A 12,904-nucleotide genomic window follows, 5' to 3' on the forward strand; every position below is an offset into this window, starting at 1 on the left:
TTTGTGGCTTCTCCAGGAGCATCTAGAACCTCTATCTGAGCAAAGTGTAGAGCGATTACTCATTTTGATTACTGGTATTGATCCTTCGAAGGTCCTCTTGCCACTGAGAGGAAAATCCAGTAGGTTTATTATTGTTGAACTATGGCATTTTCATAGAAAGGTTATGGATACAGGTAAGGATCCTCCTTCAGAACTTTATTATCACAATGGAAGCGGGGGAGGGGAGGATAAGGAGTTTTGAAGACAATAGATTTTATAAAGTGCTTATGAAAACTACAAACATGATCAAAATTAACATGACTGAAATCAATACACATTTTACCAAAAAACTAGTAAGTGGGGAGGGGGGGAGGGAACACCCTTATGGGAAGAAAAAAAAAGGTGCTTGTTTAGTCAGTAGTTTGGTCCAGTGCAGTTCTTAAGAAGGACAAATAAAAAAAGAAACCTTGTTTTCCACAAAAAAGAAATTTAGGATTTTAATCCTCTTGGGAAAAAGTATTAATACCCTAAAAGCACCAAATCCATATATTTTGCAGCAGCAACGTTCTTCATATAATCCCACATAATCCATATATTCATAATTATTTAAATGCAAAACAAACAAACAAAATCACCTATTCCTTATATATTCACATCAGTTGCAGCACAAAAAAATTGAGGGAAAAAAATAAGTGCATCAACTTCGTTACTCTTATTCTTCAGTGCAAACACTTTATTTTACGTCCATCTTCCAGGCTCAGAAGTGTGAAGGGTGACCATATGGGTTCACAACTTGTTGTGGCTGGTTACCTAGGGAAAGAAAATGAAGTGCCTTAATGTGCCCAAAAGTTGAAATCCTGTGACAATCTGGTGAGGCCTACTTCCAAATAACTCTGCAAAGGAGTTATTCTTTACTCAAAAGAATAGCACAGGCAGGATGGAATGCCCATTGATTTCAAACGTCCAATTACACATCCTGAACTGATGGCAGACTGTACCCAAGGCAAATACACATATTTCAAAAGATAAGGGATAATTTCAATATAACTCAGATTTTCTTTTCTTTAATGTTAAGTGCAGCTTGTTTAGGATTTAGCTTTTGTTAATTTATAATAAGCAAACAGAATACCTGACACCATGAACAACAAGTGGAAATGTTCCCTTTCCACAGTCTGGCGCTTCTGGCTTTACCTGTTCCACCTCACCTTGATAGAGCTCATGGCACTACCTATGACACATTCTGAGGCATTCCCCAGATTCTCTGGCTGGACATCTCCTGCTGGGATCCCATGGCCTGCTCCTTCTTCCCATAATCTCTTGCCCTGGTAATCTGCTGTTCATAGGCACATGCTTTATCGACTTGCCTTCACTTGATGCTGATAACTTCTGTTGCCTGGGCGTTCTACATCTGTCTACAGTATCTGCCCTTCCTACATCCTGTGCTGTTCATGAGCATCAACAGCCAACTCATAGCTAAGAAGAAAATGTTCCATAGGTGGTTACAACAAAACTACTACTATATGAAGCTGCCTTATACTAGCTCAGACAATTGGTCTACCTATACAAGTACTGTGTACTTTCCATGTCAATGGCTCTCCAGCGGGTTGAAGGCCTTCCTCAGCTAGACACTTGAGAATCTTTTTAACTGAAAATGCCAGGGAAGTTTGGATCTTCTGCAGGTATAGATTGGGCTCTACCACACTGCCCTCCAAAAAAGTATTATCCTCTATTCCTGGTTGCATGGATTTGTTTGAATATGATATTTCATACCCAAAGCAAGAACCATGTCCTTAACTCATTGACAATATGTTAGCCTGAAGAGCAATCAAAATTACATACTGGTAACCCTGGTCTTACAAGCAAACATCTCAAGAAGATCACATCTGCCTTGTGTGAGTATGACATGGTGTTGACGGGGACAAAATTCATTACCAAGTATAAGATATTAATATTAAAACACTTCTAAGAAAACTGGTAGCTATGGATCCCTGTCAGCATAGCTGCAACATAATTATGATAAATGTAAAGCAGGCCTGTGAAACATGTGACCCACCACATGATCGCAACCCAGCAGCTTGCCAGATGTTTGACAACCCCAGCTCACCCCATTTTCTGCAGTTTCAAGTAGGGAACAAAGCTAAGGGACGTGACTTAGAACCAAAGAGAATGCACATTTCATGGCTTACAAATGTCTGGTTTCACTCAAAGCCACCCAAGCAGTTTTGGGAATTGTAGTTCTATGAAAGGATTGAGGGGATCTCTATTTGTTATTTCTCACAAACTCTTGATAGTTAAACTGGTTTTAAAAATGTGTGATCAACCATTTGGGTATTCTGGGTAACAGCTGTACAACCTATCTGTAAATCCATGGCAGATAAGATCTGATATGTAAGCTGCACCACCCAATAACACACACACACCTCACACACACACACACTGAACAATAGTATGCATGCATGTCACAGTTGTCAGGAGTCAGTCCTTACTGCTAAGGAAACTATTTTTCTTTAAACCAGAATGAGTTATGTCCAGATTTATTAGTTAACAAAAATGAACTGACAGAAAGTGTATTCTAAATATGCAAAATTCCATCTGTAGATACACAAAATCCCTTTATCTAGTGCTGCATACTTACTTGACAGCTGTTTTTGGAGTTGTCTGACAAGAGCAGCTGTCTGTTGTTGCTGTTGTGTCTGCTGCAAGCCTTGCCTTGGAAACTGCAATATTCAACATCAGAAGAAATTAGCAAAACACTCACAGCTACATCTAAAAGGCCAGCAACATATTCTTGCTGGTCTGAGCATGAAGATGCCACTCATGAAAGTAATGAGAAAAGAGTCCATTCATTTTGGCCTTCTTGCACACAAAATTTGTGAGAGTAACCAAACGTCTCTCCTCCTCTTGAACTGTGTGATCCCAGTAGCTCAGGTTTTGTAGACCAAACCTTCAAATTTTAGCTCAGATAGTTCAGTTCTTTACAAAGAAGGTCAGTGGAAGCAGAACTGGTTCTGAGAAGGTATTATAGTGGAACAGCTTGGGGCAAGAAGTATGTGAGTTAGCAAGAGGACGGAGTAATGTTTTCAGCACTCAAAGTGATGCAATACAAAAAGAGTACTCACAGCACTGAGAACCCACCTTTTCAACTAAATATGAACATATTAGCAAATTGAATATTAGTTCAGGCCTCTTAGACTTGGCCCTTCCCACTCACTACCACTGCTACCTCCAACCAGGTACCTGAGATGGAAATGGTCCAACTTCTTGCCATATCAAGCACACAACTGAAGGGTTATTAACTTTTTCAGTTAGAGGTAGGTGAAGGCAGTAGTGGGTGAACAAAGGAGTTCAGCAGAAGGGCAGAGGCAAGACTGATGGGCTTTCTAAGCTAATGTTCAGTCCACCAGTATGCCCTTCTGGCAGTTCTGCTGTGAAGGGAGGTCTCCTAGGCAGGCTGGGAAATGCCCTGTGAGCATTCTTTTTATATTTATGGGGTCTTCACTTTCTTCTGCCTCCCATTCTCCAGCTGCTTGCCATCCGGAGGAATGCAGGCACGAAAGGGGAGAATTCTGCCTTCCATCTGTCATGTCTTTCCTAGCTGGGGAAATGACTCGAAGAAAACAGGGGAGCACAAAGAAGGGATGCAGAATCTCTGGCTCCATCTCTCCCCATCCCCACTCTCCATCTTTTCCAAGACTAGGAACAACTCAAGAGCAAGGCTTTGGCTGCAGGTAATTGTTGAGATAATTCTCTTCCCTGCATGACCCTTCTGAACTCATTACTCCCTTCCAGGCAGTCTCAAGAACCTAAAAGAGGGAGAGGACTGGCATCTCAGTGGGTAGGGAATACAGGCTAGGTACTGCTATGCTGTTGTGGCTCAAAAAACCCTAAGTAATAGTTAACAGAGTATTGGACAGGGAGTATCTCAGGGCCAAACTACACATGGTGTTATTTTCCATAGCAAAAAGCAGTCACGGGGAGGCAGTTATTCTGATCAGCACTGCAGTGGGGTCAAAAGTTCTAAGTCACCCTCCTCCCGGGCCATGTTCTGATCTGACTGCCCCCCACCCTGGCAATTTATGCACGCCCACCAGGCTGAACTACATGAGTCGCATCATAGGTAGTTTGGCCCTAAGTGACAGTGACATGCAAATGCCTTCTGAGAAAGTATTACAGAACTATAATCTGTACAACAATAACCCCCCATCCCATAGCCAAATTGTTTTCAACCAGCTCTGCTGAACTGCCCTTTACAGAGTTGCCCAACAGATGGCCATGGCCTTGGGCAAGGGACCATCGCCTAAAATGGGACACAGTGAACTACCTTCATTAAACATACTCTGAGGGTGAATAAGGACAGTACAATACAATGTCCCCCAGTCAGAATTCCATCATGAAATTTACATACCCACTCAAGGGCCACAGATTTCTTTTAAAGTTTCCTCTGGCCCTTCAGACATTATATGCTATTTAAAGGATGATGAAAGTAGTAGTAGTAGTAGTAGTAGTAGTAGTAATAATAATAATAATAATAATAATAATAATAATAATAATAATGTAATACTGATACAAATATAACATTTGATGCTCTGTGGCTAAGCCAGACTTTTGCCCAGCAATCTGCAAATTATGCACTTAGATTCCTTCAACTGCTGGAGGAATGCATACACTGTGTGAGATGAAGCTGAAGCTATCGACAAATCTACAAACACAGCATTATTTCAGGTATAATGTGCAAGGGGGTGTTAAAGAGAAAATGCAAACTTGGGAGTTCAAAAATAAAATTTAAAACTCTAGTAAAAATGGGGTCTCAGATGTAGAATGACTGGTATCCATATCCCTTCCATGCAGATTCCTTTGCATGGCCACTTCTATGATGCAACCAAGCGTCAGGAACCTTTATCATTAGTATATAATGCAGGCTATGGATGTCCTCAATCACATGCACTTCACTCACAGACACACTGAGCTATGTGAGCATTTTATTCTCGTTGAGCATCACTGGCTCACCTGAATCTGAAGGGCCAGAATGAAATGAGTGGCCCTTGAGCAGATACGTGGATTTCATGATGAAGTTCTCACTTATATAAAAGTAACTTACTCCCTGTCCAAAGTAAGTTATAAAAGTAACTTACTCTCCTAAAATGCCTCATTTAAAACGACACAGATGTAGGCAAGATTAAGAATGTGCCTAATTCCACAGTTACATTATTTTTGTAATGCAAAGCACTTGTTGCATTATTCATTCCCAGAAAGACTAAACGAGAACCTGATACTACATATTTTGGCAATCTAACTGGTGAGGAATTCATTAAAGTAACAGTCTTACAATAACTTTAGGACGGTGACACAAATTATTTTAGAAGCTCAATCACTGCAAGGAGCCTGTCAAATTTTTTAAAAGTTATGGCATTGAAAATCCTGACAAATAGATGGAAAAATGGTCTCATGCATCATTCCCATATGTTACTTCCGTAAGTCTAATATACAGATTTACTTTATCATTCTTGAGAATAAAACATTTATCTTAATATCTTCAGAACTTCATTTTCCATTATTCAGTGAAGATCAATACTAATGATGAAATGATAAATTAATGGAAAAAATACTATTTTGCTTTTTTATGGCAGTCCAAAAATAATAATTTAGAGTACTTGTCTCAAAATCAGAAGACACATCTAATGTGGAGCCTGGCTTGTTTTATTGCTCGTGTTCAGGCAGTTAAAATAGAGTAGATATTTCATTCACTTGGAACTACCTTCACAAACCCTTTCTAAGACCTTTCCAGACAAAAGGAAAGTATCAAACTGCATTTATACAAATCTATGCCAGTATCATACTCCCCCTATACAAATCTATGGTGTGACCTCATTTAGAATATTGTGTACAGGTGTCATGTCTACTGCCCCTGTTTTGGGAGAAGGTGTTTCAGGTAATCAATCAGAATAAGATTCGGAAATAGAGGAGGAGGTGCCAGACACCAGCCAACCTGTACCAATGGGGGAGGAAGCTCTCATGGGCAATACCCCAGCTGGGAGTCAGCCCTCTCCAGAGCTTATCTCCTCAAGGCCAAATCCTACACACTCAGTGGGAAATGAGCTTTCTTCGGGTGGAGAGCATCCCCATAAGCTAGCTGATGCTAGGGTCTGCTGGAAGCTCAAACACATGGAGTGGAAGAAGGCGTGAGAAAATCGGTCCGACTAGGATTGTGCCAGAACTTGCCTCTGCACCAGGCTCTCTGAAGTTACGGGCATTTGGGAAGTGGCTTCCTATTCTTCTTGAGTGGACAATTGTCTTGCTTAGTTTGCATAGTTTTGCTTAGGGGGAAGTTTCCAAGAGATTAGACTCTCTTCAGGTAGAAGAGATGTTTGTTGCTTAATAAAAGCTTTGTGGATTACTTAGCAAGCTTCGTCATTTGCCTCCCATCGAAAGCAGGAGTTTTCTGAGAAACACGACACAGTTCTGGTCACCGCGCCTAAAAAAAGACATTATAGAGTTGGAAAAAGTGCAGAAAAGGGAAACTAAAATGATTAAGGGGCTGGAGCATCTCCCCTTTGAGGGAAGGTTACAACAGCTGGGATTGTTTAGCTTGGAAAAAAGGAGGCTAATGGGAGACATAATAGAGGTGTACAAAATTATGCATGGTGTGGAGAATGTGGATGGGGAGAGATTTTTCTCCCTCTCCCATAACACTAGAACCCGAGCCCATCCCATAAAGCTGATTGGTGGTAGATTCAGGACAGGTAAAAGGAAGTACTTCTTCACACAGCACATAGTTAAAATATGGAATTCACTACCACAAGATGTAGTGATGGCCACCAATTTATGTGCTATCACCATTATCCAACACAATAAGCCATTGTGTACCAGTTGCTGGGGAACATGGATGGGAGGGTGCTGTTGCACCATGTCCTGCTTTGTTGGTCCCTGGTTGATAGCTGGTTGGCCACTGTGTGAACTAAGTGCTGGACTTGTTGGAACCTCAGTCTGATCCAGCATGGCACTTCTTAAATTTTTATGTAAAAGAAAGGGGGAAATCTTGGATTTTACTATAACCACTAAAGTTAGATGCAAAGTAGTATTAGCCCATTCCAAGATAGTGACACAACGTCCTATTACACAGGACAGAGTAGGGTGAACATAAGAACAGCCACGCTGGATCGGACCAAGGATCCATAGTTTAAATATGTGCTGTTTGAAGTAGCACTTCTTTATATCTGTCCTGAATCTCCCACTTCATGGGATGACACCAGATTCTAGTATTATAAAGGAGAAAAATGTCTCCCTGTCCACATTCTCCACACCATGCATAATTTTGTACACCTCTATCATGTCTTCCCTTACTCACCTTTTCTCCAGCGCCGTTGTAACCTTCCCTCACAGGGGAGTTGCTCCAGCAACTTAAACATGTTAGTTGCCCTTTTCTGGACCTTTTTCTAGTTCTACAACATCTTTCTGAAGACAGCTTCACGTTGAAGACAGGGATTTCAGAGTCAAGGGAGAAAGAGAGCCTTCACTTGATGATGGGATTATACCACGATAAAAAAGTTTTTACTAGAGTTTACTTACAGCCTTTGAAAATATAATATGCAGAGGAAGCATCACTGGGCAGCTGCTAATGCACCAGGGACCTTGGGTGGGACCACTGTCAGTCCCTGACCCACTTGAAGCAACAGGTGCCACCTCCTGTAGTGGGATTAGAAACCCTATTGCTCCTGTCACTACAGAAGGTTCCCCTTCTCTCATTGCAGATAGATGTGCCAGGTTCAATTGTTGTGAACCACCCAGAGAGCTTCGGCTGTTAGGCAGTATAGAAATATAATAAATAAACAAAGGGGACGTTTTCACAACAAGACCTCCTGAGAACAGTAGCCAAACATGCTAGTAAGGCTAAATGGATTTAGCATTCTGAGATGGAGCTCCAGGGCCTCTCATTCTAAGTAAAAGCTTCCCTCATGTCCAAGACTGTGGATGACCAGGGAAATCTGCTTTCATTAAACTTTGGGGCCAAGCATGCCCTGCAGAGGAGAGTTGCCTTCCAAGCAGACCTACTTAATTAAAGGCCAAATATATTGTAAAGAGTTGCAGCTGTACGCACAAAACCTTGGGGGAGAATCCACAAGCATGCCAGTCTGCTGACAGATGCATATTATCTAGGCAGGGGATGAGTGGGTCAGAGGAGGATAGAGTGCAGCAAGTGGTGGGAGAATATCAAAGACGTTGAGATCAGTAGACCTGCTAGAAGATTCTGGGAGTTGTAGTCCAACATATCTGCAGGGCATCAGGGTGGGGAAGGCTGAGGTAGAATACAAGCAGGACCACTTCTGAGTTCCTTACCTCTGCTTTTTATGCTTAATCTGCAACGCTGCAATTGGTAAGGGCATTTTGGGATTCAGAGTACTTCAGCTATGTTGCAAATATTTTCCCTAACAGCTAAGGCCTACTTCAGAAATTTCTCATTTTTTAATCTGCTGTTGTGAAAGGGTCAAAAGAAGGATTTAGGACTGTTGGATAGGCACACAGACACCTTGCAGAGCTGTAAAACACAGCTGTATATTAATAGAACCATCAAAGCAAAGCTCTAAAATAGAACCATCAAAGCAAAGCTCTAGAAGAACTGAAATGCAAGTGAGAATATAACTTAGACTTTTAATTCAGGTCAAAATGAGTGATGCCGCTGAATTTCATAATTAGTTAAATCATGGGTCAAAGTTCATCCATTCATAATGCTCATCTTTGCAGAGAGCCTGGATCATTATATTATGAATTTGCTATTAAGGTTGGAATTTCTCACGAACTTTGGACCATGTGCAGTAAGTAGCACACAGATCCCCCCTCCAAAAAAAATTCAGTCATCCTACCACCTATACCACAGCAAAACATACTTGAAACAGTCTCCTCAGCTATTTCTCTTTTTGGTGTCACTGCCGCACTAACTCCATGAGAAGGCTAACAACAACTCTGCAGAGTCCATCTACAAGCTGGCGATGGCAAGGAAACATCAAATGACATCATCATGTAAGCAAGCCACATGAAGCAATCAATCAGAAAGAGAGCATAACATGGTCCGGTTGCCTTACACGATTCCAAACTACAGCTCCCATGATGCACCTTGATATTGCGCATGCACAAAAACTCATATACCCGGAATGAGAGTTTGTATTAAAGGAGAACTCTCAAGTGAGCTCAAATGGACAAACTCACTACTTTCCAAATAAATAACAAATTCTCTCAGTCTACATTTGGCCATCACTAGAAAAGATGCAACCCCTGCTATAATGTAGTGACATCAGGAAAATTACCTGCCTGTGGGGAGGGGCAAAGAGGAGAAACTAGATAGGGCCTCTAGTCTTAAACTCAGCATATGCCTTCTTTGCACAAGCTTGGCTTTCGTTTCCTGTCTGCTGCTGCAATTCTGTTTGCTTGAAAGAATAGATTACTCTCAAGAGGAAACTAAGCCAATATAAGAACTGAGTGAAAAGTTTCAACTAGAGCTCCTTTGCTTGTATGGCTGAGCATGAAGTTGCAAGTGAAGATGCAGCCTTGAAGGTTCAGGACCTCAGGCCTCATACTGGAATTTTATTTTATGTGGTGTTTCCCTTAGCATAACGTTATCCGAAGTTTGTTTTAATATCGCTTTAACTGAAATCTAGTTATGGAAATTTGCAAGCAATTAGAGGTTGGCAGACGTTGAGGTGAGTCTGGACAAGGCAAAGAGCAAAATAGTGTTGTGACAGTTGGCATTCATGCTGCTAGGATGAGAATGATGAATCTTCCCTTGTGTGCACTGGAAACACATGTGATATCTCATAACTCAATGTGAAATTTAGAAGCTTCTAGCTACTGAGGAAAATGCAGAAATAATATTTAACCATTGATGCATTCAGTCGATGAAGCTTCTGAAAATGCAGAGTCTGAGGGGGAGGGATTTGAGAGTGTATCTCTGTTCAATTGGCAACTGCAACTCCTGTTACAGTTACTGGAATATGTGCAATAGCAGCCGGAACATTGTCTCCATTACATGATCCTCCAAAGTCCTGGGGGCCTAAGCAGACTTCAAGCTTAACAATCCACTTCAAAAGGACATGTTGCTCCTTTTTAAAGATGACCTCTGCTCCGGAGCTTCTGTGATTTTCACCCAGTCAGGCCAACGTTGGCTGATGATACTATCCCGTACTTCTGCTTTTCCAATGGACTAGTGCCTTCCTGTTCTTTCTAATCACCTTTGTCGCTTTCTCCAACAGATCATAGAATCATAGAATCATAGAATCTTAGAGTTGGAAGGGGCCTATAAGGCCATCGAGTCCAACCCCCTGCTCAATGCAGGAATCCCCCCTAAAGCATCCCTGACAGATGGTTGTCCAGCTGCCTCTTGAAGGCCTCTAGTGTGGGAGAGCCCACAACCTCCCTAGGTAACTGGTTCCATTGTCGTACTGCTCTAACAGTCAGGAAGTTTTTCCTGATGTCCAGCCGGAATCTGACTTCCTGTAACTTGAACCCGTTATTCTGTGTCCTGCACTCTGGGATGATCGAGAAGAGATCTTAGCCCTCCTCCGTGTGACAACCTTTTAAGTATTTGTAGATGTTTTGAGGGATTCTCTCCTCCCCACACGCAACGCAGGAGTTTCTCTCAAGCTTTTCTTACCATTACATCCTGGATGGATCTGTCAGCATTCTAGAATGTCTGACTTTTTCCACGCAGTTCCTCACCTTATTTTGGAACATTTGCATCACGTGACCATTCTCTGACCTTACTCATGCTCACTTCAAGGCACTGAAGCTAGAGCTGAGACACTTATTTGTTCTTTAGACATTCAGGGATGGAACCTATGCTTTTGCATGGACTTCACCATAAAGAAAAGGGATGAGCAATTTCCAGGGCCCACATCCCTGTCCTCCACTGCTGTCCCATTGAATTTGCTGGAAAAATTCAGCAGTGTGGCAGCCAAATTGCACTCCTGGGAGCACAATTTTGCTTAAAAACGAAGTGTGCACACAGTCTGTGCACCTTGTTTACTTCAAAATCACTGCTTTTTCTCAGCCACCGATAAAAAAGAGGAATATGAGTTAAGTAAGAGAAGCTTTCTTCATACATCTGCTCTGGACCTAGGCTGGAAGAAAGTGACTGAGGGTTGCTTCTCCTCTTAGAGGGTATTTTAATCAATTTGCATATTCCTGCCTACTCAGAAGTAAGTCTTATTTAGTTCAATGGAGCTTAGTCCCAGGTATCTGCATATAGGACTTTGCCCTGATACTGTTCTTTATTGTATTTTTCCCTTCATGACCTTCTTGTCAAATGACAGTGATTGCTGGTTTTCTTCCCTTCTTCACAAATAGTCCATTGGTTGATATTCCTGGGTTGGAGTGGGAGAGAATCGTAAGAACCTAAGAAGAGCTATGCTGGATCAGACCAAGGGTCCATCTAGTCCAGCACTCTGTTCACACAGTGGCCAACCAGCTGTCAACCAGGGACCAACAAAGTGGTGACAATCAAAGTGGTGATTAATGCACACAGGCTTACTGCCTCAGACACAGGAGGTTGCACATAACCTTTAGTGCTAGTAGCCATTCACAGCCTTCTTCTGCTCCAGGAATTCATCCAACCCCCTTTTAAAGCCATCCAAATTGGTGGCTATCACCACATCTTGTAGTAGTGAATTCCCTAGTTTAGCTATGCGCTGTGTGTCTCCCTATACACATTCTCCACACCCTTACATAATTTTGTACACCTTTATCAGGTCTCCCCTTAGCCTCCTTTTCATCATAGATCTGGAGTTCTGTCCTTAAAAATATTATTGCCTCATAATAAAAAGACATTATTGTTTTCATTCTAATTGCACTGAAACTAGTTCTGTAGGCCCAATAGTGTTTTAGACTTGTTTTATTTCTCAAAGAACCTTATTTCCTCCAGACCCTATACTCCCGTATCAAGACTCTTTTGTCTAGAATGTGGGGAAATATATCACATTGCTGCTATTCTGCATATTTCTGTGATCATGAGGTAAATTTTTGCAACTAAAGAGCCTCTATTTAAATCAAGCTCATACTCAGCATGTAACTTCCCACTACTTAAAACAAAACCTCTGAGAAATGTTTAAATATTCTTATTAAGTCAGTAATTATAATGTTTTAATGAAGATCCATAAATATTGTGGTACTAATAGTGGCATTTACAAAACAATCATTTTATATAGACAGAGGTAAGTTATATTGTTCATCAGATTCATTTTTCTTTTCCAACATGCTATACCCCAGTCCATAGAATCACTGGGATTCCCCCCCACCCCATGTAACCTACACAGGGTTATAAAACTAATTAGCAGTTTTCCATAATACATGAGACTGTTCATAGCCCATGTACAAATATAGTGTTAATAACAAAGTGCTCATAAAACTATTCGATATTCTTAAAAGATAGGAAATACTAAATACTTCAAATGCTGTTAGGGAAATCTCAATGCTCCATTAATATTGTGAAATGCACTACGGTTATTCAAATACAGTCCTTACATATTGAAACACTTGCAACATCTATAATAAAATGTCTGTGCTGACAAGTATTAATTAAAAGGAAAATGTGGAAACATAGTTCAACAGGATGCAAATTAAATGTATTTGTGTAACAACTGTATTACTGATTAAAGATTGCAGCAAAACGTTTACTAGCAAGCTATCCACTAGGGGGAGACTTTATGTAAGTATTATACAATGCAAACTGCCAGGATTATAAAGACTATTCTTTCTACTATAATGAAAATATTGAAGAGCATCATGTATCCTAAATCCAGGCAAAACAAGTTGCATTATACTGAAAACAATGCCTGTTACTTAACCTAGAATTCACTATATTAGTACATCTCATTTGCATAGTTTCTAATAGCCACTTTACTCTGCCTGGCTATATACCACAGCTAGATATAAATACAAG

The 12,904-nt window shown here is 41.0% G+C and overlaps 1 protein-coding gene across 1 annotated transcript in view; it reads right to left on the reverse strand.

Annotated features, from left to right (window-relative positions):
• The window catches only part of MED12L (mediator complex subunit 12L), a 212,547-nt gene continuing 199,643 nt past the window's right edge, over nt 1-12,904 (reverse strand). Inside the window, exons 43-44 of the mRNA XM_063132125.1 lie at nt 2,615-2,696; nt 1-789 (exon numbers count right to left, since the gene is read on the reverse strand). Coding sequence (XP_062988195.1) covers nt 737-789; nt 2,615-2,696 — 135 coding nt within the window. The 3' untranslated portion in view covers nt 1-736. The remainder of the gene's footprint in view (nt 790-2,614; nt 2,697-12,904) is intronic.

This window comes from Elgaria multicarinata, chromosome 8 (assembly GCF_023053635.1).
Source record: "Elgaria multicarinata webbii isolate HBS135686 ecotype San Diego chromosome 8, rElgMul1.1.pri, whole genome shotgun sequence".
In the NCBI taxonomy this organism is placed as follows: domain Eukaryota; kingdom Metazoa; phylum Chordata; class Lepidosauria; order Squamata; family Anguidae; genus Elgaria; species Elgaria multicarinata.